We start from the raw sequence: 26,914 nt of genomic DNA on the forward strand, positions 1-26,914 counted from the left end.
GTCAAAGTGCCCATTGGCCTTGGCATATGTCCTATTATTAAACAGCTTCCACTCCCCGTACACACAACCTTCCCCCTGACTGGGTTCCGACAGCAGAACTGCACTCGGAGCACAGCTGGTTTTGTTTGGGCTGACCCTGTGCTGACTTAAACTTTTGCCCAAAAATTGACAGGCACCAGCTATGATGGGGCAGCGGGCTGGGAACTATGCCCTCTGGGTGCCCACTACACGCCAGGAATGCACAGGTACATATGCCCACAATCAGCCAGACACACAGAGGAGCAGGGTCTCATCCCCCCATTTTACATTTGGAGAAACTGAGCTCTGAGAACATCCATGAAGCTGGTGAGAGGGAGGGATTTCTTTTAGTTCCAAATACCAGTTAAAGCTGTGCTTCCCGTGAGAAGCTGCCAAGCATCTTCCCTTTGGATAAAGAAATCCTGGAGTAAATCTATTTCCCTTTTCACTGGTCCACCAGGAAGCCCACAACCAGATGTGCAGGCCAATTTCAATAACTATAGAGCCCAAGGCCAACATATCTGTTTTCATTTTCCACCTGGAATTTGTTCTATTTTATATTTTCCTTGGCTCTAAGTTTTTAATGTATTATCTATACTTTTATATCTTCGTGTGTGTTCTTGTGAATGAATGACCAAAAATAAGCAACCACCAAAAGCCAGACACGGAGTGATGGAGTGGGTATTCCAAGGTCCCAAAGCCAGCCCAGGCGTCTGTCTACCCGGGTACCCTCCACACTGACCCCATCTCCTGCCTCCTCTCCTCAATCAAAAAGCTAACAGTGTCTGAGCATCTGCTTCCTGCCGAGCATGACAGGTCCTGCCACATTCCCACTAACTTCCCAGCAACTCCAAGAGGTAACACTAGTAACAGCACATACTCTGTCCCAGGTACTGTTTCCCGCGTTTACAAATATTGGTCCTCATGATGACCCCATTAGGTAGATGCCATTATTATTCCCATCTTACAGAGGCATGAATTGAGAGGTTGGGTAACTTTCTAGATGTGCACAGCTAGTAAGTGTCCCAGACAGGATTGGAACTAAGGTTCTGGGCTCTATCATCCATGCTCACTGCCATGAGGCTGTCAACTGAGTCAACAAGTCCCTCACTTTACAGATAAGGACCTAAGGTTCCAAGAGACAAGGGGTTCCCCAAGCTTGGCTCTGACTGTCCAGTCTGGATGGCCGCAGACACAGGGGGAGAAGCCAGGGGTTCCAGAGAACCCCTTTCCCAACTTCCAGCCAAGACAAGGCCATGCTTCTAGAAGTCAGCGCATAAGTCCTGACTTCTTCTCCTACCAGAGATGCAAAAGGAGGCTGCCAGGCAGAAACACAAGGACTGGAAAACCTTCCCAGTCTCCAAGACCAACTCAGCTGCCTCTCCGCCACCACCCTGGACCCCTCTGTGCTGGGGGCAGGCATCACAGGCTCCCCACACGGAGGGCTGATAAACTCTCTCTGCCCTGCCACACTGGTGGCTGAGCACCCAATTCAGCCACATGCAGCGTGGAAATGAGTTGTGAAGCATGAAGACCCAGGTTCGAATCCCAGTTCTGCCACTTAGTAGCTGTGAACCCTCAGTGAGGATGAGCCTCTCTGTCCACTGGGGTGTTAATGTCACCACCTCGCTGCATGTCTGGGGAGACTGGCAGAGCCTACTGGGCCCCTGCCCTCCCTCCTAGGGTAGCTTTGCCACCATGTTGATGCCTGCCCCCAGCATCGTCCTGGCAAATCCTTCCAAGGGATCAATTTGCAGATGACAAAGGGATGGGGAGGGCAGGGAGGCTTGCTCCCACTTATCTCATTCAAGACATGCTTTCTGGAACAAGACGGAAAAATAAAATTAAATAATAAAATTTAGGGTTGACTAGAAACCGAAAATCAGGACTGATTTTTCCAGAACTTCTCAGTCCTACCTCAGACGGGGGGGGGGGCCAAGAAGGTCCCTGGGGGTCACTGCACCCCCAGGGGACATCTGTGACAGGCCCTCCTCCTGGCCATCGGCAGCGGGATGGGCGGCTGGCCCACATGATGCATACTGGTTGCCATGGTTTCTGTTTATTCTGGGAAAGACAGCTTCCCTGACATCCAGGCCTGGTAAAGACGAGTGTTTGCTGCACTCAGACTCTGTAGTCACCGAGGTCCCTTGTACTGTCCTCGGCTGCACACAGACAAGAGCCTTCATGCACAGAAGCAAAGGCGCTAACGTTAACTCAGCCCCACTGGTCCCTCCTCACCCGACCCAGGGTGGATGGGACCAGGCCCCATTTTCAGATGAGAAAACCAAGGCTTGGGGCTGGGCAGTGACCTGCCCAGAGTTTCATGGTGATGTCAGCGAGAAGCAGGGATTCAAACCTGGATTTGTCTGACTTGTCCCATTTTTCCAACTGTGTGCTGGCTCATTTATGATCATTACTCTGTCTCCAGGGAGCTCAGGCCTTTTCCCAAAACTGTACCTCCTGATATGCCTTGAGAGAACCTGTAAACGCTTGGGGACATCAAAGGCAGCTCTTGGGAGTAAGCAGGGAGTTCCCCAGGGGGACCCAATACTGATGTCCCCACCCCAGATCTGACCACATCATTCTCGGTTCATGGTTCAAAGACTGCTGGCCAACAGAACCAAATCTAAGCCCCTTACTTAACCCAGCACCCCCCTGCCCCTGCAGTTGTATGCATCTGACCCTTTTCTCGCTGTCTCCTTGCCCTTTCTAATGCTCAAATCCTTCCTCTTCCACAAGGACTTCCTGGGTGCCCACGTGAGCATCAATCTCTTCCTCCTCCCAGAGACCACCAAGCCCAGCTGCCCCTGTGAGCAAGCCACCCACGGAGAGGTCTATCCCCACCTCCCTCCTGAGACTGGGTCACATGGAGGCTGCTCAGGGGACAGCTGTGAACCATAAGTTCCTTTCTCAGCCCAAACCAGCTGACAGTTAAAGGGAACTGGCACCTCACTAGATGCTCAAATGTGCCAGGTCCCTCCCTCCACAGGGCCTTTGCACATGCTATTCTGGCTATCTGGAATGCTTCCCCTCTGTCCCTATTACCTAGCAACTCCTGGTCTCCCTACAGGTCTCAGTTTAAGGGTCAAGAAAGTCCTTCCTGACCCTCCCTGTTACCCACAGCACTTGTGCAGCTCTCCTAATCACACTTGTCATGTTCACATTATGTGTTTCGTTATGTGATTATTTGTTTGCTAGACTAGAGGCCACATAAGTGCAACACTAGGTCTGTCTTGTGCTGGAGTCCCTGCCACAGCACCTGGTGCACAGCAGGGGCTTGATAAGTGTTTGTGGTCTGAAAGAGCGAGGGGAGCTGTGGTGGATTAAAAAGACGACCACAGGTCCTCCGGTTTCTGCATGCTCACCCTCTGTGCTGTGATGTTGCACCTCCTCTCATCAAGAGCCGGAGTCTGTTTCCTCACGCCTTGAAGCCAGGCTTAGCCATGTGACTTTATCTGGCCAACAAGACAGCAGTAAATGTGCCCCAAGCAAAGGCCTGAAAAGCGCTTGTGCACTGGGGTGAGCTCTCTCGCTGCGTTGGGAACCCTGGAGCACCAGGTGAGCAAGCCCGAGCTAGCCTGCTGGAGGATGAGAGGCTCTGGGAAGAGCTGACCCAACAATCAGCCCCCAGCCAGCAGCCTGCCAAGTGCCACACACACACACACAGGGGTGAAGCCATCCTCTATCACCCAGCTGTCAGCTCACTGGCCAAGTGACCAGAGATGCAGGACAGAGCCCAGCAGAGGCCAGCCAGCGCAGAAAGCCCTCCAGCCAACCCACAGATTTTTTTTTTTTTTTTTTTTTTTGGTGGTACGCGGGCCTCTCACCGTCGTGGCCTCTCCCGCTGTGGAGCACAGGCTCCAGACGCACAGGCCCAGCGGCCATGGCTCACGGGCCCAGCCGCTCCGCGGCATGTGGGATCCTCCCAGACTGGGGCACGAACCTGTGTCCCCTGCATTGGCAGGCGGACTCCTAACCACTGCGCCACCAGGGAAGCCCCCAACCCACAGATTTTAAGCAAATAAAATGGTGGTTGTTTTAAGGCACTAATTTTGGGTGACTTGTTACACAGCAAGCGATAACTGATACAGGAGCTAACAAAAGAGTATGGGCCGTGATACGCTCACAGTCAAAGAGCATAGGTCTGATCTATACAACATCAAGTTGTGAACAACAAAATCTTCTTGGAAGGTGGAAAGCAGCTGGGGGGTGAAGGCCAAGCGCCCGGGTTTGAGCCCTGCTGGCCTATGACTCTGGCTTGAGCTTGGACAAGATGGGCACTGCCTCTGTGCCTAGGTGTGCCTGTCTCTGCAGTGAGAATGACACATCCTATGCCAGATTTCCCCAGGAGGGGTGATCTGAGTCTAAACAGGGAGCGTATGTGAAAGGGCGTCCCAAAGGAAGCTAAAGATTCTTTGTACATGGGAGGACACGTGCTGCAGAATAAAGATCATGACTGCAGAGCAGACAGATTCCGGTTCCTGATCTACTCCGCTACTAACAGGTGAGTGACCTTAGGCAAGTTTCTCAACCTCTCTAAGCTTCAGGTGTCACCTGACACACATCGCCTGACATGGTAACAATACATAATGTGAAGGGCTATTGTGACGGTTAAATAAGACAGTATACATAAGACACCGAGCACAGTGGCTGGCACATAGGAATTCAATAAATCCCCACCCCCACTCGGCTGGCACCTCTCACTGCCATCTTAACCCCACAACCCTGCACGGCAGTAAGAGTTTCCATGTTTGAGATCAGCATCTTGTGCCAGGTGCCAAGTTGTGACTGTAGCTTATATAACATGAGAGACAGAGAGAAAGAGCTTTACTTGAAGGATAAGAGGGAAAGAGCTGGATGTTGCCAGCTCTGACTGGGGGAGAAAACTCAGGCCTTGGGGAAGAGCGGGAAGAAGCATAGAGATGATTCAGAACTGAGGCCTCGCCCTAAAGGCTGACACACCCCAAGCCCACATCTGTCTTCATCCGGGATGATTATTTGTGGTCCTTCCTCCACTCACCTCCAAGGCACCAGCACGCAGCCTGGCAGTGACCTCTCAGGAACGACAGAGGCAGGAAGGTGGGCTAGGGAGCTCAAACTGACACAAAGTCCTCAGTTCTCAAATTGTGGTCCACTGACTAGCAGCTCAGCATCACCTGGACCTTGTAGGAAATGCACAGTCTCTGACCCCACCCAGATCTACTGAATCAGAATCTGCATTTTAACAAGACCCTTACATGATTCCCATGCGAGTTAAAATTTGAGAAGCACTGCCTTAAGAGAGATAGTTATCCCGTTTGGGGGATCATCCAACCAACATGGTATTAACCAAATCTGCCCATCTGTTTTGGCAATCATATAGCTAACGGGTGTTACCCAGCCCTGGCCATCGACTATGGAAGTGAGCCGACCAGTGTAGACATAACCATCCCAACCACCAGCTGTGCCATCTCCATGCTCCATGCTCTGGGTGGATGTGAGTTCCAACGTTACCAAGGTAGAAGCTCCATGTCCTTCTGATTTGAGCTCCAGTCCCACACACTTTACACGGTCACCAGAATTCTGTTTCCCTTTGATGCCCCAGGAACCAGTCCCAGTGTTTGCATTAGGCAATTAGAGTGTTTGCCTCTACTGCCTTCTTGAAGGGACCCCAAACCCCAGCACCAGACAGCTAGGAAAGGTTCTCTAAGGGCACCTTTGGAGAAGATGTTGCAAAGAGGGACAGATTCCCCAGGGCCTTGGAGGATGAAGGGAGGGGAAGCAAGGCCACTGATGTCTCTGCCTTCGAAGAAGAAGGTTCCTGACCTGCCCTGAGTTAGAAACTCCTCTTCAGAGGCCCCACTCTAGCCCACCCCAGGGAATGAGCCCCTTCAGAGTCCCTCGAAGGGGATGCCTGTGACCTTTGCAAAACGAAATGCAATAACCAAGTCCTATGTGCCGAGAAGACCCCAGGGCCAGCCACAGAGGCTGCAATAATCCAGCCGGGTGTTTGGACAGGAGGAGCCCTGCAAAGCTCCATCATCTCGGCCTGTTGCCTGAGGAGGGAAGCGGTTCACCTTTTGCTAATCACCCTAATTCATTTTTTATTACTAACTTTCCTGTTTTCTATTTGCCGTCTCATTGAAGATATTACCAAAGGCATTTAAACAGCATCAGACCGTACCACAATGGCAAACATAACTCTTTTGATTGAACTCTGCATTAATATACATATAATTCCCTGACCACGAAGACCTCACGGTGCACATGCTAGACCCCAAGTGAAGGCGGGTTTGGCAAGAGGCATATACACAACTGAAGGTTTTTCAAAAGACAATCAACTCTGCCAGGAGGGTGCGATAAGATGGGTGCTTTTGGGACTTCCCTGGTGGTGCAGTGGTTAAAACTCCGCACTTCCACTGCAGGGGGCACGGGTTCAATCCCTGGTCAGTGAACTAAGATCCCACATGCCGTGCGGTGCAGCCAAAAAGAAAAAAAAGGGTGCTTTCTCGTGCTGTTGGTGGAACGTGGATAATCCTTCTGACATGATGCCCTGAATCAAGAGCCATAAAAACACTCACTGTGGGCTCCTCTGGTGGCGCAGTGGTTGGGAGTCCGCCTGCCGTTGCAGGGGACACGGGTTCGTGCCCCGGTCTGGGGGGATCCCACATGCCGCGGAGCGGCTGAGCCCATGAGCCATGGCTGCTGAGCCTGTGCGTCCAGAGCCTGTGCTCCGCAACGGGAGAGGCCACAGCAGTGAGAGGCCCGCGTACCTCAAACAAACAAACAAACAAACAACGAAACAAAACAAAACAAAACGCTCACTGCTTTGAGCCAGAAGTTCTACTTTGGCCGTGGCCAACAGCCTAGTCTTCGCCCTGACACCCTCTCTCTAGCACACCGCATGGCCAACCTGTCCCCAAATCACATACATTCCACCTCCTAACATCTTCCATATCCCTCTACTTCTCCCCATTCTCATCCCACCAGCACAGTCCAAGCCAGAGAGGGGTCCAAGAGAACTTTGTGCAATGACGGGAATGTTCTATATCCACACTGCCCAACGGGGGCTATGAAACACTTGAAATATGGCTGGTGTGACTGAGGAACTATATTTTATTCCATTTTACTTTAAATTTCAATAGCTACGTGTAACTAGTGGCCACCATATTGGAAAGTGTATCCCCAAGCCATCACCAGTCCTCTTCTAAATGATAGTAATCACCTCCCCACCGTCTACTTGCATCCATTCTTGCCCCCATCCATTGTTTTCCCCTTAAGAGAGCCACAGAGATTCTTCTCAAATGCAACACACCTCAACTCTCACCACCTTTGAGACAAAGTCCAACCTCCCAGACACAGCCTTCGAGGCCCTGTCTCTGGGACAGAGAATACTCCAGTTATCAGGGAGCCTATGGTGTGCCAGGTGCTGGGTGCAGGGGCGGGCAGCAGGCAGCAAAGGCCTCCCGGAGTGGGTAGCACTTGAGCAGAAACTTAAAAATGTAGGAGCCTGCCAGGTAGGTCAGGAATGCCAAGACCGAGGCACAGCAGTGAGAACTGCTCTGAGCTACATCCGTGAGCCACCAGCAAAGAGTCAGTCCTTGTGAAGCTGATAATTTAGTGCGACATAAACAATACAAAGAATGAATAAGTACATTACACACTGTGAGAAGGGGAAAGAAAAAGATGGGTAAGAGGTTTCTGGGGGACTGGGGTGGAGGGGAGACGTCCGCAACATTAAATAGTAAGGAAGGAAAGTGCCCAAATAAACCTTGTTCTTTTTTTTTTTTTTTTGGGCGGTACGCGGGCCTCTCACTGTTGTGGCCTCTCCCGTTGTGGAGCACAGGCTCCGGACACGCAGGCTCAGCGGCCATGGCTCACGGGCCCAGCCGCTCCGCGGCACGTGAGACCTTCCCGGACCGGGGCACGAACCCGTGTCCCCTGCATCGGCAGGCGGACTCTCAACCACTGCGCCACCAGGGAACCCCTAAACCCTGTTCTTGAGTCTGTGTGGTAGGAGAGTAGCGGGTGATTTCCCCAACTTTTTGGCAGGGAACACAGTCTTCATAATTTACAGTTTAATAAGAAAAAGGGGTGATAACTTCAGGAGAGAAGTGACCAAAAAGTCCTACTTGCCCAACAGAAGCGTTCCCACAGGCTAGAGAGAGATTTCCTTATCTCCGAAGGTCAGGCCAACCGTGCCCCAGATACCCCAACCCAACCAACCAGGAGTGACGCCTCCCTCCTGAAAATGGCAAGGTCACTACCCACAGGGAGATGGGAAGTGGACAAAACAGGGGGTTGAGGTCTGCCAGCCCTGCCCTCAGAGAGTCAAGCATTGATGAAAATTCCAAGGGTTTCGACCATCAACCCTCTTGACTGCCATTTCAACTTTCTTCCTTGGGCTCTGTCGTTACAATGGGAACTCACATTTATTAACATCTGCAAGGCCCAGACACTGTGTCTCTCACATTTATGTGTTTAATCCTCTTGGCAACAATGTACAAATATGACAAGTGAGGCCCAGAGAGGGTAAGCAAATTATTCTTGGAAACACAGCCTGGGATATGTTATGGTGGCCATCTCTGGAAAGTATAACCACCACACTGATTCATTCATTCTTTTTATTGAGCACCTACTACACAGCAGACACCACGCTAAGGTGCCAGGGACTAGGGAGTGAAGAAAACAAGCACGATGCCACTGGTTGGAAAGCTTACTGTCCTCAAGGTAGAACAGACACTCAAGTCATCTCATAGATATATCATGCAAGGGGGAAAATACACTGGAGGCTGAGATAGAGAATAACAGGGTAACTGCATAGATTAGGGGCGTCGGAGTCTTGGAGGAGGTGAGGATAAAGCGGAGACCTGAAGGGTGAGCAGGAGCCAGCCTCGTGCAGAATGAAGACAAGGACATTCCAGACCAAGGAAACAGCATATGCAAGGCCCCTCAAGCAAAAAAGACCATGCGGGTGGAGGTGTCTGGGGAAAAGCAAGAAGGCTGGGGTAGTTAGAATAGAGTCAATGGAGGCTGGCTTTGCTCCCCACCGTATCCCCAGCACAAAGCCTGGGGCCTTGGACAGAGCAGCTGGGAGTGAGGCTGGAAAAGCAGGCAGGGACTAGATCACACAGGGATGTCTGCACCAAAAAAGGCATTTGATGTTACCTACACACCAGGGGAAGCACTGGAAGGTTTTAAGCAGAGGTCTGATTTCAGTTGGGCAGAGTTCACCAAGCCACAACAGAGACCCATGAGCGATTCTGCCCAGAGAAATGACAGGATCTAATTTACACATCAGACGGAGCTCCATCACGGTCGGGATGGTTCCTCAGCTCATCGTGATGTGTGACTTGTGGTCACACAAGTGACTGGATAGTGAATGTCCCCAAAAGCTAAGTGCCCCCAGCTTGTATGTGGGAGGTGGCCACCTTTCAGAAAAGCAAGACAAAGCAGCAAGTGACAGGACCTGTTGACAGAGCATCGGACAGACTCAAAGCTGTCGGCAGAGGGAATATTGTCCCAAAGATGCCACAACAGGGTGGTGGCTTATTGTTAACATGGAGTCTTTAGGAAAACACAATTATGTGCTTCACTGATACTATAAGACATAATCCAAGACAGCACGCAAACATTTAGCGATCGATCCACAAGACAAGTAAGAGGACTAACACAAGAGCCAGTGGAGGAAATGCTTGTACTGCACAGGTGGGAGGCCAGGCCCTGCAGCTTGTTTTTTTTTTTCTCTTTGTCTCATTTAAAATCAAAGTTTGGCTCTTAGGCACCCATAGAGAGTTTTGGAAAGGGAATTAAAATTAAGTATCCCAGATGCTTAAACACATGTTATTATCCCACTTAATTTCATCAACAGGTAAGCACAGTTAATCCCATTTTGCAGATGAGGAAACTGAAGCCCAGAGATAATAAGTAGCTTTCCAAATGGCCTTGCTCCCCTCTCTAGCCTCATCTCTTGACACTCTTGGTCCCTTCGATGGCTTTGCATGTGCTGTTCCTTCTACCTGGAATGCTCTTCCCTATCTTCTTCACATGGCCAATTTCACCTTCAAGCACAGGCCAGGTGTCCCCTCATCTGAGAAGACTTCCCTAACTGCCCCGCTGCTTGGCCTGGTAGTCTCACACCCAGTTGGAATTGTTTCTTTTTGCCTGTCTCTCTAATATGTTAGACTGCGGCTTCTCAAGGACAAGGACCAGGTCTTCATCTCCTTTCCATGCCTGGCATATACCTCCAAGCCCTGCATACAGCAGGCAGTGAATGTTCTTTGCATGGCTGAATGAATGAATGAGTAAATGAATTAACTCTTAATAAGTTTCAAAGCCAGAATTTGATCCCAGGCCAATATGACTCCAAAGCATATCTCTTGGCCAGAGCGTGAGTGTGTCTTATATAATCAATCAGAAAACGTACACAAGCATGGGATACATTTCAAAACATACCAAGGGGGCTTCCCTGGTGGCGCAGTGGTTGAGAGTCCGCCTGCCGATGCAGGGGACATGGGTTCGTGCCCCGGTCCGGGAAGATCCCACATGCCGCGGAGCAGCTGGGCCTGTGAGCCATGGCCGCTGAGCCTGCGCGTCCGGAGCCTGTGCTCCGCAACGGGAGAGGCCACAACAGTGAGAGGCCCGCATACCGCAAAAAAAAAAAAAAAAGAACTGCTGAAAAGCGCCATCCCTCAGGGGAAAATAGGATTGCGAATATGAACAAAGGGTTAACCAAACCCTTTTCCCTTTTGCAAAAGCATTTCAGCTTTTTAAACTGTCTAGCGTAACTCCCTTGGAAACCTGATGAAGGCAGGATGCTAACTATATGACTAGGTAACTCTGCTTGTGGTAAAATGACCCTTGATTGGTAAGTTGCATCTGGACTGGAAGGAACTATAAATAAGTTATAAATAAATTACAAAGACTTGATAAAGAAGCCATAGTTAAAGTTGCCCTGAGTGTAGTGACTCTTGTAACTGACATGCCCCTTGCAGGGACCTTTGATGTGGAGACTATGGAATTGTTACAAGAGATGTTCCTTTGGGAACTAAAGCTTCTAAGTCAGGGTGGCTTCCAAACCCACCCATTGTGGGTCTCACTCCCTTGCATCTTTACTAAAACCTGGCAGGGCGGGGGTTGACAAAGAGAAGAGCTGCTGGCCATCTCTGTGGGCTCCCGCAGAGCCCGCTGCTAGAAGTGCTCCCGCAGAAGAGGGACAGATCATGTGCCCTGCTGGCAAGCGGTGGTTCCTGTCCCAAGTCCTTCAAGGAGACAGGTACCAAGGGTAACCTGTGTGAGTCTTGTGAGTCTGAATGTTTCATTGAACTTGAAAGGGTTCCTGTGAGAGCTTCAATGAGAAAGAAGAGAACTGATACAGAGGAGAAACGAGACCACCCCAACCAAAAACACCACTACACTTAATTCTGAACTCAAAAGCTCCTTAGACCTCCAATTTATAAAAAGACATAAAAACCTGGGATGACATCTATGCTCACTGTCCTTCGAGGGTCCAGCTGACCTGAACAGCACCTGGCACAGAAATGAGGGAGGGGATGACTTACCTGATCTCCCAGAGGCCTCACCACAAACCTGAGATGCAAATGCAATTATGTGAGATAACTGAGGCTCAGAGAGGTTAAGTGACAGGTCCAAAGTCACACAGCTTGTAAGTGACAGGATATGAACCCAGGCACTTCCATAGAACTCAAAAGTTATATTTGAATCCACTATCTGGTTTTGTATAAAAATTAACTTACAGCTCTGGTGGACATATAGAACAGAGAATGCATAGGGGTGGGGTGGGGTAAAGGGACCTCCTTAAATAATGTAGGTAGTACCCAATAGGCACTCGTTAAATCTTTGCGGAATAAATGAGCAAAGAAAGGCCCTGGGTCCACCTTCCACATTATCAAGTTCAGTTCGAGTCAAAACATAGCACTGCGGAACAATAAAATTTATGCATGAGATTGACCCTGGGTTATACTACTGAGTTGGATTCGTTTCCAACAGGTTTCTATATCATTCCTACAAATTAGGCCCAACTTCGAGATAAGCACATTTGAATTAGCTCTAATGTGAAGGCATTCTATTACCAAATGATGTTCGAAGTTGAAAACCAAGGCAGGAGGCCCAGCTGGGAACCCCCTGGCCCCCAGAATAGGCAATGCATCAACAGTAAAAACAAGGGGTGAGCTGGTCCATTCTTGCATCCCTGCAGAGGGCGAGAGCTCCAGCGGGCACCAAGGAGGCTGCAGGAGCAGGGAGGGCATAGGCCAAACCCCAGCTCTGCCAACCAGCTCCTCTGCTGCCCTTTGTAACTTGACCTATTTGGATCTCAGTCTTCTCAGTGACACGATGGGGACACATGTGCCTAGCATAGTTCTTACGAAGATTCAGCGAGATGATATGAGTGCGTGAGCCTGACACGCGGTAAATGCTCAGAGAATAATTTGTGCTTATTTCTACCCTACTTTCTCCATAAAACAGCACAAATTTTAGAAATAAAAATCTGTGAGAGGGGGCTTTTTGTTCAAGATGATGGGTAGAACACATACTTTTACCTCTCCCCTCTTCTAAACCCCACCAGAATGACAAAACAGGGGAGGTAGAGACACCCACATATTCATAATTCATATGCACACACACATATATTCATAATTCAGATAGAGAGATGAAAACTGCACAACTCCAAAAGAGCCCATAAGAAAACAAGAAAGGGCTGGGCATCAGAAACATTGAGAGGGTGCTGGAAAGTAAGAAGTCGAAGAGACAGACTGACAATGAAATCTACCAGTTCCAAGGCACCAGCACACCAACACAAGACCTCCAGAAAAGCTATTTTCCTAACTGAACCCCAGAAAATCCCAAAGCACAGGCAGCAGGGGCTGAAAGCCCTGGGCAGGGGGAGGTGACTTGACCTTTGTGTTAGTCTACAGTCCTCAGAGAAGCTGACTGTTGGTTTTGCCCTGAGGCTAAAGCCAGGAAGAAGAACTCTTTAATTAAATGAGAAATCTGTCTCAGGGATTCCCCCACCAGGGATGGACATGATGCAGGAAAAACAAAGTGCACCAGTGCCCATGGGTAACTGCTGGCTGATAAGAGAAACAGATGTCCCCAACCTCAAGTGAGCTTGTCCCATGCTCTAGTAGAAGTCTCCAGCTTTAAGTGTCTACACACAGGCCCCACCCAGGGCACCTAAAATTAACATTCACATTGCCTACCCACATGCTCCTGGCTTTCACAGATGTTGAGGAAACTTACAACGATAGAACAGATCAATCTAGACCCTTGTTCACAAATAAACGTCAACCAAGAATCACCAGGCATTTGTGGAAAATATCAGCATAAAAGAGAGACCAGGAAGTGAACCAAAGACCTAACCAGCAAGAAAACAGAGTTAATGCAGCAAACAGAAGATAACTTTTTTATAAAACTGAAACATTATCTTCAAAAAGATTCAAGATATTCACATATTCATAAAAAAAAGGATGGGCTACTAGAACATAAGCTCAATCAAGAAACAATACAGAATTCTGAGAAATGAAAAAGTGATTACAGAAATAGAAACCATAAACTCATTAGAAGTGCTGAACTGAAGAATGGTTATGCCTGGAACTATACCCACCACACTCCCCTCAGTGGTTAGCCCTGGGGAGCAGGGCTGAGAGGGCAGTGGGGAAAATGAAAGAGAATGAGAGGGGCCTCTACTTTTTTTTATTCTAATATATTTCTGTGTATTTTATAGAGAATAAAAACAATTTAAAAAAAAAGAATGGCAGGACTCAAGACAAAGGCAGATATGATAGAAGAATGAAATGAAATTGGGAGTGAGTTAATGAGCAAAAGATGTCCCATGAAGGCTTCCCTGGTGGCGCAGTGGTTAAGAATCCACCTGCCAATAAGTGGTGCTGGGAAAACTGGACAGCTACATGTAAAAGAATGAAATTAGAACACTCCCTAACACCATACACAAAAATAAACTCAAAATGGATTAAAGACCTAAATGTAAGGCCAGACACTATCAAACTCTTAGAGGAAAACATAGGCCGAACACTCTATGACATAAATCACACAAGATCCTTTTGGACCCACCTCCTAGAGAAATGGAAATAAAAACAAAAATAAACACATGGGACCTAATGAAACTTAAAAGCCTTTGCACAGCAAAGGAAACCATAAACAAGACGAAAAGACAACCCTCAGAATGGGAGAAAATATTTGTAAACGAAGCAACAGACAAAGGATTAATCTCCAAACTTTACAGGCAGCTCATGCAGCTCAATAGCAAAAAAACAAACAACCCAATGCAAAAATGGGCCGAAGAACTAAATAGACATTTCTCCAAAGAAGACATACAGATGGCCAACAAACACATGAAAGGATGCTCAACATCACTAATCACTAGAGAAATGCAAGTCAAAACTACAATGAGGTATCACCTCACACCAGTCAGATTGGCCATCATCAAAAAATCCACAAACAATAAATGCTGAAGAGGGTGTGGAGAAAAGGGAACCCTCTTGCACTGTTGGTAGGAATGTAAATTGATATAGCCACTATGGAGAACAGTATGGAGGGTCCTTAAAAACTAAAAATAGAACTACCATACAATCCAGCAATCCCACTACTGGGCATATACCCTGAGAAAACCATAATTCAAAAAGGGTCATGTACACAATGTTCACTACAGCTCTATTTACAGTAGCCAGGACATGGAAGCAACCTAAGTGTCCATCAACAGATGAATGGATAAAGAAGACGTGGCACATATATACAGTGGAATATTACTCAGCCATAAAAAGAAACGAAATTGAGTTATTTGTAGTGAGATGGATGGACCTAGAATCTGTCATACACAGTGAAGTAAGTCAGAAAGAGAAAAACAAATACCGTATGCTAACGCATATATGTGGAATCTAAAAAAAAAAAAAAAGGTTATGAAGCACCTAGGGGCAGGACAGGAATAAAGATGCACATGTAGAGAATGGACCTGAGGACACGGGGAGGGGGAAGGGTAAGCTGGGACAAAGTGAGAGTGGCATGGACTTATAGGTACTACCAAACGTAAAATAGATAGCTAGTGGGAAGCAGCCGCATAGCACAGGGAGATCAGCTCAGTGCTGTGTGACCACCTAGAGGGGCGGGATAGGGAGGGTGGGAGGGAGACGCAAGAGGGAGGGGATATGGGGACATATGTATATGTATAGCTGATTCACTTTGTTATAAAGCAGAAACTAACACCCCATTGTAAAGCAATGATACTCCAATAAAGATGTTACAAAAAAAAAAAAAAAAAAAGAATCCGCCTGCTATGCAGGGGACACGAGTTCGAGCCCTGGTCCGGGAAGATCACACATGCCGCACAGCAACTAAGCCTGTGCGCCACAACTACTGAGCCTGCACTCTAGAGCCCACGAGCCACAACTACTGAGCCTGCACTCCAGAGCCGCGTGCCAAAAGTACTGAAGCCCGCGCGCCTAGAGCCCGTGCTCCACAACAGAAGCCACCGCAGTGAGAAGCCCGCGCACCACAACGAAGAGTAGCCCCCGCTCACCTCAACTAGAGAAAGCCCGCGCGCAGCAACGAAGACCCAACTCAGCCAAAAATAAATAACTAAAAATTAAAAGAAAAAAAAGATGTCCCATGATATCCTATGTCATGCCTACAAGTGACACAGGCATTTGCCTCTGAGCTTCCTGGTTGCTCAGAAAAGCTGAAAGATTGATAAAGGGACCACCATGGATGCTGACCTCCCCTGAGGTGGAGGCAGGGCAAAGAGGCTCTTGAAGAATGTGACAGGACTCCAGTCCAAAGAGAAGGCCACGGTCCCCTGCCCAGATGTGACTCACTCAGGCATGGCCCAGAAGCTCCTCAGAAATCAATGTGGAGTCCTCCCTACCACACAGAAAAATGTGCGACATCTCAGCGCAAGAACTCTGGAATCCTACCTAGGAATGTGTAAGAGAATCTCCTTGGACCCCAGAAAATTCCATCAATTATCATTTTTCTTCACTCGGACCTAAGAAGCAGTTATCTCCCAGCTCTCCCTCACAGCATGAAGCAACGAAGAATCTAGGAAGTGACTCAAAAGTCTCTAAAATTTAATCATCAATATGCTGACCCTTGATTTCTTGGGAAACAAGAAGAAGGTGAGTTTTCTCCCCCAAATGCAGCTCCCTGAAATGGACACTGTGGTGCTTCCCTTTCCACCCATTCATTCCCTAACTTCTGGGCTCACAGCTATACCTTGGGGGGGCCACCTGAAGCCAGTGACCAGAGGATGCAAGAATCAAAGGAATGGACGGCCTCCTTGCCTCAGTTTGAGACAAACTGGAGTCCAGTTCCAAAGGTCCCTGTGGGATGCTTTCATCATTAACTGTATCCCAGGCCAGCATCTCCCTCTGCCCAACTGCTTCCATTACTCCCTTCAAGGTGCACCTCCTCAGAACTTCCCCCCAGATACACCTTCCACAGGCAACTCGCCACATCAGAGTCTATTTCCAGGGAGTTCAATGTAAGATTCTCTCCAAGGTGAAGGAGACGCTCCCCGTGACCCACAGGGGTCCTGAAAAAGGCGGGAGTCTCTGAGGCACCTGACCAAGTCCAAGTTAGGGCTACATGCCTCAGGCCAGCAGTACATCCTTACTGTCCTAGGCCAAGGCTGGAAAATCCTCCCATATTCTAGACGAGAGCTGGGTTCTCTAAGTGTGCTTCCCAGACCAGCAGCACTGGCATCACCAACTTGTTGGCACTGCACATTTTCAACTCCTCCCCAGACCTACTGAATCAGAACTTCTGGGGGTGGCACCGGCATTCTGTGTTTTAACTGCCCTCCAGGTGATTCTGTTGCACTAAAGTCTGAGAAGCGGAGCATCCCTGGCTACTGGGGGACATCAAACACAAGTCATTAAACTTTCCCAGAGCAGAATGTAAATTGGTGAAGCCACTATGGAAAACAGTATGAAGGTTACTTTAAAAACTAAAAGAGTGTTACCATATGAGCCAGCAATCCCACTCCTGGGTAAAATATCTGGAAAAGATGAAAACTCTAATTCAAAAAGATACATGCATCCCCATGTTCATAGCAGCATTATTTACAGAAGCCAAGACATGGAAGCAAGCTAAATGTCCAACAACAGGTGAATGGATAAAGAAAATGTGGTGTGCGTGTGTGTGTGTGTGTGTGTGTGTGTACATATATAATGGAATATTACTCAGCCATAGAAAAGAATGAAATATTTCCATTTGCAGCAACGTGGACGGACCTAGAGAATATCATACTAAGTGGAGTAAGTCAGACAGAGAAAGATAAATATTATATGACATCACTCATATCTGGAATCTAAAAAATAATACAAATCAACTTATTTACAAAACAGAAACAGACTCACAGACATAGAAAACAAACTTATGTTTACCAAAGGGGAAGGGGGAGGAGGGATAAATTAGGAGTATGGGATTAAGAGATACACGCTACTATGTATAAAATAGATAAACAACAAGGATTTACTGTGTGGCACAGGGAACTATATTCAGTATCTCGTAATAACCTGTAATGGAAAAGAATCTGAAAAAATATATATATATATATACATATAAAACTAAATCACTTTGTTGTACACCTGAAACAAAAACACTATTGTAAATCAACGATACTGCAGTAAAAAAATAGGATGCCTACTTATGATAAACCCCAGTTTCGTACAAGTGAAGGATCTTTTGTAGGCATTTATAATAATATTAAACTCTCCACCAAAAACCAACCAAACAAACAAAAGACCAAAAAACTTTCCCACAGCAGAAGACCAAGAGACAGTGACCGACAATGATCTGGATCCAGCAACATGAAACATTTCATACTCTGAACCATAACTCTGGCTCCAAGGCACCTTTCTACTTAAAATCCAACCAGCTGGGATGCGACCCCCCCCTCCTCCCTCCGTATAACGATTCCTGCCGGCATCCCTCTCCTCTGCAGGCAGCACTCCCTGACTTAGGCTGATCGTATCCCCAAATCCTCTCCAAGCCATTGCGACGGCTGCCCGTCTGCCTAGAACGCCTTCCCACCACTCTGCATGCCTCCGCCGCGTAGCCCGCTTGGTGTTCCCTGTAAGACTCTGCCGTGCGCAGCCCTCCCACACCTCTGACGCTATCACTTCCCCAGACAATTATATATTTACTTATGACGCTGCCTTTCGAGCCAGTATATTACAGATCCACACAGCCTTTCATCTAGGAGAGCCGAGTTTCCTATTGAGTCCCTGCACCTTCAGGACAGGGCTGAGTCCCCTCGCACACAGTAGGCACTCATTAAAACCTGCTGAACGTCTGAACAACCCAGCCGGAAACAGGTCATTACGCACTGAAAAGCCACAACCTTGCTGCTCATTCTAGCAGGCACCAGAAATCGCAACTGTACAGTAGCAAGTTTAAGCATCAGGGTAATTGAACAAAATTTATTATCCCGTGTTATTCAACATGTTTTCACTAAGATTTAAAATTACAGTTTACCAAGACTCATTAAGTTAATAATTACTTACCATATGTTTTTACTGCTGCTCCCAAACCCTGCTGCAAAGTCACTATGTAGGTTTTTGGTCCATGTAAATAAATAAACAGGATAACTGTCAACCACGTGGATACAGGATTTGCTGACAAGGAGACACAGGACTAAAATACCGAACAGGGGCTTCCCCGGTGGCGCAGTGGTTGAGAGTCCGCCTGCCGAGGCAGGGGACACGGGTTCGTGCCCCGGTCCGGGAAGATCCCACGTGCCGCGGAGCGGCTGGGACCGTGAGCCATGGCCGCTGAGCCTGCGCGTCCGGAGCCTGTGCTCCGCAGCAGGAGAGGCCACAGCAGTGAGAGGCCCGCGTACCGCAAAAAAAAAAAAAAAAAAATACTGAACAGAAAGCACGAGTCCTAAAGCTCTGCCACTCTCATCACCATCATCTCCTAGTTTACCTGTACCACACTTTCCAGATTAGTGGTTCTCAAACAGGGTTGATTTTGCCTCCCTGCAGGGAATACTTAGCAAAGTCTGGAAACACTTTTGCTTGTCGTGACTAGAGTGCGGGGTGCTGCTAGCATCCGGCTGGTAAAGGCCAGGGAGGACGCCCCACACCCTATAATGCACGGAACAACCCCCAAGACAAGGAACGGTCAGGTCCAAAATGTCAGTATTGCTGAGGCTGGGAAACACTGTTCTACATTAGAGGGAACTTCCATGTCTGTTACTTTAATCTGAGCTTCATAGCAACAATATGAGGAACGCATTACGGTCCCCTTGTACAGATGAGAAAACTGAGACTTGGGGCAGTTGAATGATGTGCACAAGGTCAGCGGCCCACGCTGATGAACAGGGCAGCTGCAATCTGAACCAGTCTTCTCTGCCTCCTAAACCCACCTCCCCTCCCACACAGATTCAAGAAGGAAAAAGAAAGATGCAAAGGAAGTGAGCAGCTCCTTGTCTGCCCAGAATGCTGCACAGAGACCTCTTCAAACCCTAGGCCCAGGAAAATCAGATCCAGAGACCAAGGCATGGAAAGGCCTGTTGTCAGGAAGACCCTTCCTTCCCCCAGCAGCCAGTGCTGAAACTAGATTCCTCTTGCATTTTAACTTTCAATTGTGCTGCTCTTTGTGAATAGAAATGAAAGCATTTCCTGCTGGGGCTGAGTACCTTACAGGCAGGATTTCCAGCTCTGATGGCAACCGTGTGGGGGAGGTGCTGATGTGCTCATTTTCCAGATGCAGAGACTGAGGCACAGGGAGGTGAAATAACTTGCCTGCACTGAAGATGGTAAGGTAATGTTCAAACCCAGGTCTGCCAGGTCCCAGAATTTACACTGCCTTCCTAACCTGAGACCAGCGTTGGGAAATCCGAGAAGCAAAATAAACGCCCTACAGAATCACACGGAGCTGGCAGCCAACCTGCAGGGCAATCCTTGGGATGCGGGTGAGGCTCTTCCCAGTTTACTGGCTGCTCTCCATGCTGGGCTCTGCTCCCTGGGCCTACTCGGGGAAGTTCTTCTAGGAATGTCAGGTCAACCAAAAGACTCTTGGCCCCTGCCCTGCCCTGCTCTGGACACGATGTGCTCACCGCAAAGTCTTCGGATTATAAGAGCCAAACAGATGCTAAGTTCCTCAAGCCACAGGGAACAACAGGCCAGCCCTGAATTTGTTCATTCGACAAATATTTACTGGCACCTATGTGCCAGGCAAGCTCTGGGAATACAAAAGTAAAGGTAGACAGACACGGTGGTTCCTACCCTCTGATGCATATGAGGGCCAATCTCTTCAAAAAGCATCATCCTGGGCTTCCCTGGTGGCACAGTGGTTGAGAGCCCGCCTGCCGACGCAGGGGACGCAGGTTCGTGCCCCGGTCCGGGAGGATCCCACATGCCGCGGAGCGGCTGGGCCTGTGAGCCATGACTGCTGAGTCTGCGTGTCCGGAGCCTGTGCTCCGCAACGGGAGAGGCTACAGCAGTGAGAGGCCCGCGTAGCGCAAAAAAAAAAAAAAAAAAAAAAAAAGCATCACCCTCATCCTTGCCGGTGCACCACTCTCTACAGTTATAAGGGACATGCCCCAGACTTTATTTCGTTATATTTCCACACCATAGCTCCCCATCTCATGAGACTAATGGTCACTAATGTGCTCTCCCTTTGCACAGAGGGTAACAGAGGCCCAGAGAAAGGCACTGTCATGCTCAAGGTCACCCAGCAGACTGGGGGGGGAAGGGGGGAGGGGCTGTGTCAGGCCTGGGCTGCTGCTCCTGACATTGGTAAGGTACGGAAGTGTGGTCCTTGAGGAGCCTCTGGGACACTGGGGGAGGGGAGGGCTATAGGGAGCACCTTTAGACAGAAAGTAAAAAATCTTCCTAACAGAGACAGAGGCACCCTTCCAGAGTTCCCCCAGGACCAACCAGCCCAGGGCTCCTTCCCCAGGACCCATCCACAGCCACCTGTGCCCCAGCAGAAAGATGCTGCGGGGACCTCATCTACTAGGGTTGCTGAGCGGGTGTCTCATATCTCAAGTCTGGGTGAGGTGGGACCAGCAACTTCCACTTCATGGATTTTCTCCATAAGAAGCCTCCAATCACTCACGAACCAAGCTTGTCTAGATCCCGTCCGGGGGCAAGATGCTGTGCCCAGAGCTGTGTGGGTGGAGAGTTGAATCATTCACCCGCCAGCACAATTTCCTGAGTAATTATGGGTCAGGCACTGTGCCAGGTGCTGGGCATGGTTCCTGCCTGGTGGGAGCCCACAAAAGCCTGTATACAAACAACCAAACCGCTGATATATAACGTGTGGTCTCCAGAGCTGCAGCAGCATGGCTGGGCGCTCCTCAGAGATGCAAACCCTCAGGACCCCCAGCACAAATCAGCTGAATCAGAATCTCAGGGCGGGAAGGGATGCCCAGGAATCTGTTTTGTTTGTTTGTTTGGTTGGTTGTTTGTTTGTTTGTTTGCGGTACGGGGACCTCTCACTGTTGTGGCCTCTCCCGTTGCGGAGCACAGGCTCCGGACGCGCAGGCTCAGCGGCCATGGCTCACGGGCCCAGCCGCTCCGCGGCATGTGGGATCCTCCCGGACCGGGGCACGAACCCGTGTCCCCTGCATCGGCAGGCGGACTCTCAACCACTGCGCCACCAGGGAAGCCCAGGAATCTGTTTCTGTTTCACAACTTACCAGATGATTCTTAATGGGTACATACATTTGAGACCTACTGATCTAGACCACAAGGCCTTCCCCAACCTCCCTACTTAAAACTGCACACCGGCCCCTGGACCTAATATCCTTAACCCTCTTCCCTGCTTCATCTTTCTCCATAGTTGTAATGATGGCATCAGTCACAATACCATATCGATCTCACCCATACATCTATGACTTCCCGTGCTGACACGTAAGCTCCAGAGGTAGCGATATGTGTCACTTTGCTTCACTGCTGTACCACCAGTTGCCTAGTGCAGTGCCTAGCACAAAGCGGTGCTCGATAACTGTTTGTTGATTGAATGATGGACGACAGAACATGTCAAAACCCATGCAGTTTTGAACCCCAGTTCTTGGGGTGATGGGGCGTGCCTGGAGACAGGGAGAAGGTTGTTGGCCGTGGAGCACTGCATGGAGAAAGTGGTACCCAGGTTGGCCTTGAACACCCTGGGTTCATCCTGGGTTGGCCTTGTACCCAGGATGTTTGGACCAGGGATGAAGGATACTTGGAACACAGAGATGCTAAGTGTCTCACTGGAATAGGTCCCAGGTGGTTGATAGCATTGTTATCTAATTAGTAGCTGGTATGTGTCAAGAACTTTCCTATCCTATATCAACTCACTTAACTCTCCCGAACCTCAGAGGTAGACAATGTTGTCCTCAAGAGGACACTGAGGCTCAGAGATAATTAAATAATTGGCCCCACTCACAGAAAGACTTGTATAAGGATGTTCACAGCAGCTTTATTTATAACAGTCCCAACATGGAAACAAACCCAAATGTCCATCGGCAGGTGAATAAACAAATCGTGCTATATTCGTACGATGTAATATTACTAAATAAAATGGAAAAAACTATTGACGTACACAACATGGATGAATCTTAAGGACACTTCGTTGAGCAAAATGAACCCAAATGCAAAAATGTATATGCTTCATAAGTTCTAAAACTTAAATTAACTTAGTACACTTAAACTGAACTTAAATAAAGCATTGATAATAGAAATTAGTTAAGTAGTTTCCTCTAGGGGTAGGGGGTACTGACTGTAAAGGAGCATGAGGGAACTTTCTGGGGTGACAGAAATGTTCTATATCTGGATTGGGATAGTGGTTACATGTGTGGTTATATTTGTCAAAACTCATGGAACAGTACACTTAAAATTTGCATTTTATTGTATGTAAATCATATCTCAATGAGCTAAAATCATTTGCCCTAGGTCACAATGCCACAAGCGGAGATTTGAATCCAGGTTTGCCCAATCCCAATGGCCAGTTTCCACTAGTCTGCCATGGTTGAGCAGGAAGCCCCAGGCAATGCCCTTAGCCTGGTAAAATACCTTGCCAAAACCCTAATGAAGGGACTTCATAGTTACCCTAGAAGAACATCATGACTCCTAAGCCCCAAACCATGACAGAGACGTGTGGGGAACGCCAGACAAGTGTGAAGCTGGGAGTCCAGGAACTTGGGTTCAGGCCTCAGCTGTGCTCTTCATTTGCTATGTAACCTATGAGTATACTACTCCATGACTCAGTTTCCCCTTGTGTGAAGGAAGAAGGAGGGGATTAATGGTTCCCAGTAGGGGGCCACAGACAGGGCTACAGGGCCACAAACCCCTACGCTCACCAGGCGCCATTACTACATAAAATAAGTAATGTGCCTGTTTCATATCTTGTAAGCTATTTTTCAAATGCATGCTAATATTATAGTGATTAATAAACATCTATTTCAAAGCAAAAATGAAACCATAGCAGCTTTGAGTCATTGTGTATCTTCTCAAACAAAAGGTACCCAAAGAACAGCCACTGCTCATGACTTTGGTTTAAAGAGGCTGGAATCTCTGTGTTAGAGGATCGCTAAGGGGACAGTCACCAAGGGAACGGTCGCCAAGGGCCCTTCCAGGTCAACTGCCCCATGGCTGTCCAGCATCACTTGGCAAAGGCTTGCCCTTGTGTTTCTCAGGCCCTGTGGGGACAAGCCTCTTATCTGGGCTCCAGGGACAGAGCCCACAATGTGCAGGCTGTGTGCTGGTTCTGCAGCCAGTCTATAGACCCCAATTGTGGCCATGGCTGCATCTTGGGCCTGTTTTCCCTCCAGTTCTGAGAGTGACTAGCTGTAAGGACGGAGCCTCTCCAGTCCCTCAACATCAGCTCCTCGGCACAACTTGCCCCACCCCGCAACTGCCAGCGCTGAAGGCAACTGCCCACTGATGATCTGCTACCCACAGGCTTCTGACCCACCCCTCCCTGAGCCAAGTGACTTCCTCTGCCTCACCCTGCCATGAGGCTGAAGGATCAAGAAGCAGATCCCACGTCCAAAGGCAATGTCAGACCTTTCTTTCACCTATCTTAGCGGCCCAGCTGCCACCCTCCTCCACCTGGACACACCCTCAGCTCTGGGTCAGGGGTCCTAGTTCACAGACAGAAACCAGAATCACCAGCTTCTGACTCCCTGATTGGTTCCCTCCCACCAGGGTTTCACACTGGTTCTTGGTGCTGAGTCAGAGCTTTACAGAGCATCAGAATAAAGCAGGGGCCTCGGCTGAGTTCCACCCCCCAAAGGCCTCCTTATGAGACCACCCCACTCTGATGGGGTTTACAGAAACACCACCCCCAAAAGGAGCACTGCAGGCGAGGGGCACCCATCCAACCAAACTCTGAGGCCCAAGTCCCCAATCTCACCCCTGCCCCCAAACCAGAAGCTGGAACCTTGCCAACTTCATATTTTAAAAAATAACAAAGCCAAGGGCAGAAGATAGACGAGCTGCCCCAAACCCAACCGTCTTCTCCTTCCTAAAGACTCCACTTGCTACTTCTAATCAATTCTTCCTCCATCAGATGGAAGCAGCCGAAGAACCGGCCTTCTCTTGAAGACACCATCCCCCTTCTCGGCTTCTAACTTTGCCCGTCACCGGACAAAAGATAATCGCCACATCCTCCGAGAAACCTCACTTGCCGCCTGCCCCCGGCCCACGCCGCCCCCGGCCCTGAGGGCCCCGGACCCCACCCCAAGCCCCAGGCGAACTGCGCAGGGCTCTGCCCCCAGAGTCCAGAAGCCGCTCCCCAAGGCCTGAGGACGCACTCAGCCTGGGCGGCCCCAGGCTCCGCGCGGGAACGCCCCCTCCCCGCAGCATCCCCACAGCAAGAAGCTTGACGAAAAGCCCGTGGGGTGGGGTTAAGGCCCCGGAGGGCCGCCGACCCAGCCACCCGACGCGCACTCACCACACAGTGCCATGGAGCCCGCGCGTCTGCGCCAGGGCCGCGGGGAAACCCACGCGCGCCGTTCAATCCGGGCTCCGAGTGACGAAAAGCCGCGCTCGGCTCCGGCCGGCCCCGGACCAACGCACAGACCCGCGGACGCACGGACCGTCCGGCTTCCTAACTAAGTTCGAAAGTTCCCTCCCGGGCGAGGGAGGAGACGCGCACTGCGCCGCTGCACCTCAGCGTCCCGGGCTGGGCTCGGCGCGGGGAGCGGGGTCGGTCGCCGCCCGTCCGGGCTTCCGGGCGCGCGAGCTCGCATCGCGCCCGAAGCAGCAGGGCTGGGACCTGGCTGCGGGTGGAGGCGGCGATCTCGGGAAAGAAGGGGTATCCCTCACCGAAGCCCCAGCCGGGAGGGGACAGGCCTCGCTCCCGGGAGGGGACAGGCCTCGCTGGGCTATGGCCAGCTCGCAATCCGAGGCCCCGCCGGGCGGTGACAACCGATTACCAAACGGCCCAATTAGTGCGCTGCGGCGCCGAGAAGTTAAAACGCCCACGCGCGAGTGTGGACGGCCGAGGTGGGGGAGGGGCGGTGTGGTGGCCTTGGCTGCCCCCGGGTGTGACCGCGTGTGACTGTGTGGCTGTCAGGGCGATTAGGGCGCCTATGGGTGACAGCGTGCGACTGAGTCACTGGGAGCGTGAGCGAGTGACTGTCGGAGCGACTTCTTTGTGTGCCTGTCCCCAGTTGAGACTGCGTGTGACGGTGGATGGGGGCATGGAACGCGGTGTGTGGCGTCGTAGTGTGGGAACGGGTGGCTTGCATGTGGCGGTGTGACAGCGCAGATGGGCGAGTGACTCCGTGTGGCTGTGTAGAAATAAATGACTGTCAGGGTGACTTGTATGGGACGGTAGCGTAAGCAGGATGGCTGTGTGTGTGACAGTGGATCACTGTGTGTCGGCTTGTGAATGCATGCGAGACTGTCAGGGGGACGTAGGTGAGTGTGTGTCACTGTGACATCGTGTGAGTGACTGTCGGGGTGACTTCTGCCTGTGATCCCAACAACTCTGGGCATGAGTGTCACCGCCAAGGGATCGGCGTGAGTGGCATGTGCCCGTCGGCGGGGCTGCTGGGTGCGTGTCCCCGCGCGTCGGCACCGCCGGCATCTCCCCGCGTGTGTCCCCGAGAGCGCCCGCGTCCCGAGCCGCCGGGGTACTGCTGCCCGCGCTCCAGCCCGGGGCGCTCTGGCTCGGCTCTGGGTCCGAAGGCGCGGGCAGGCCCCGCCCTCCCGGGCCCCCACCCCGCCCCCGCCTACCTTGCCGCAGTGGTAATAGTCCAGGGGCGCCAGGCTGGCCGTCTCGGCCCCGGGCCGCGCGCCCACCGCGGGCGCCGAGGGGTACAGGCGGACGTCCATGGCGGGCGCGGCGGCGGCGGCGGCGGCTCCCGCGGGTAGTGCCTGGGCGGGCGGCGGGTGGGAGCCAGTGTGCGAGCCAGTGTGCGAGCTAGTGTGGGAGCGCGGGGGGCGGGCCGGGGGCGGTGCCCGGCGGAGCGCCCCGCCCCCGCCCGCCAGCGCGCGCTATTGTTCCGGCCTCGGGCGCCGCTGAGGGCCTGGGGCCTGGACCCGATTGTGGAGGTTCCTCCCGCGGGCCAGGCAGACGCCGGGTCCCCCGCCTGGCTCTCCGCCCCCGGGGGGTTCCGGAGGGTTGCGCGCCGGTCCAGACGGCCCTTTCCCGTCCCGCCTTCCGCCACCAAGGGTGAAGGGAGGGAGAAGCCTGTACGACACCCTCCCCAGAAGTGGGACACTCCCCGCCCTAGATATTTAGGGCGTCGCTGAGCCCTAAATGTGGCGGAAGGGAAGGCACACTTTCGGAGATGGGCGCTGCCTTACCCCGGGGCTGCGGCCCAGAGCCCGAGGCCCGAGGCTGACGTTAGGATGTTCTCCCTCCGTGTCCCACTGATCTGAGTCATTGCGAGAGTGGCCCTGGAGGATTGCTGCTTAAATTCTCACTTTACGTATGAGGA

At 50.6% G+C, this 26,914-nt stretch overlaps 1 protein-coding gene across 4 annotated transcripts in view; it reads right to left on the reverse strand.

The window, feature by feature from the left end:
• Positions 1-26,335, reverse strand: part of TOX2 (TOX high mobility group box family member 2) — a 139,813-nt gene extending 113,478 nt beyond the window's left edge. For 3 of the 4 annotated variants that reach the window (XM_081257733.1, XM_081257731.1, XM_081257734.1), the window contains exon 1: positions 26,208-26,335. In XM_081257733.1, the coding sequence (XP_081113859.1) occupies positions 26,208-26,306 (99 nt within the window). In that variant the 5' untranslated portion in view covers positions 26,307-26,335. Of the gene's footprint in view, positions 1-24,918; positions 25,010-26,207 lie in introns of those variants that run through there. The other variant, XM_081257732.1, reaches the window with a different exon arrangement.
• Positions 26,336-26,914: the final 579 nt, after the last annotated feature.

Source organism: Mesoplodon bidens (genome assembly GCF_964165515.1).
Source record: "Mesoplodon bidens genome assembly, chromosome: 15".
NCBI lineage: Eukaryota > Metazoa > Chordata > Mammalia > Artiodactyla > Ziphiidae > Mesoplodon > Mesoplodon bidens.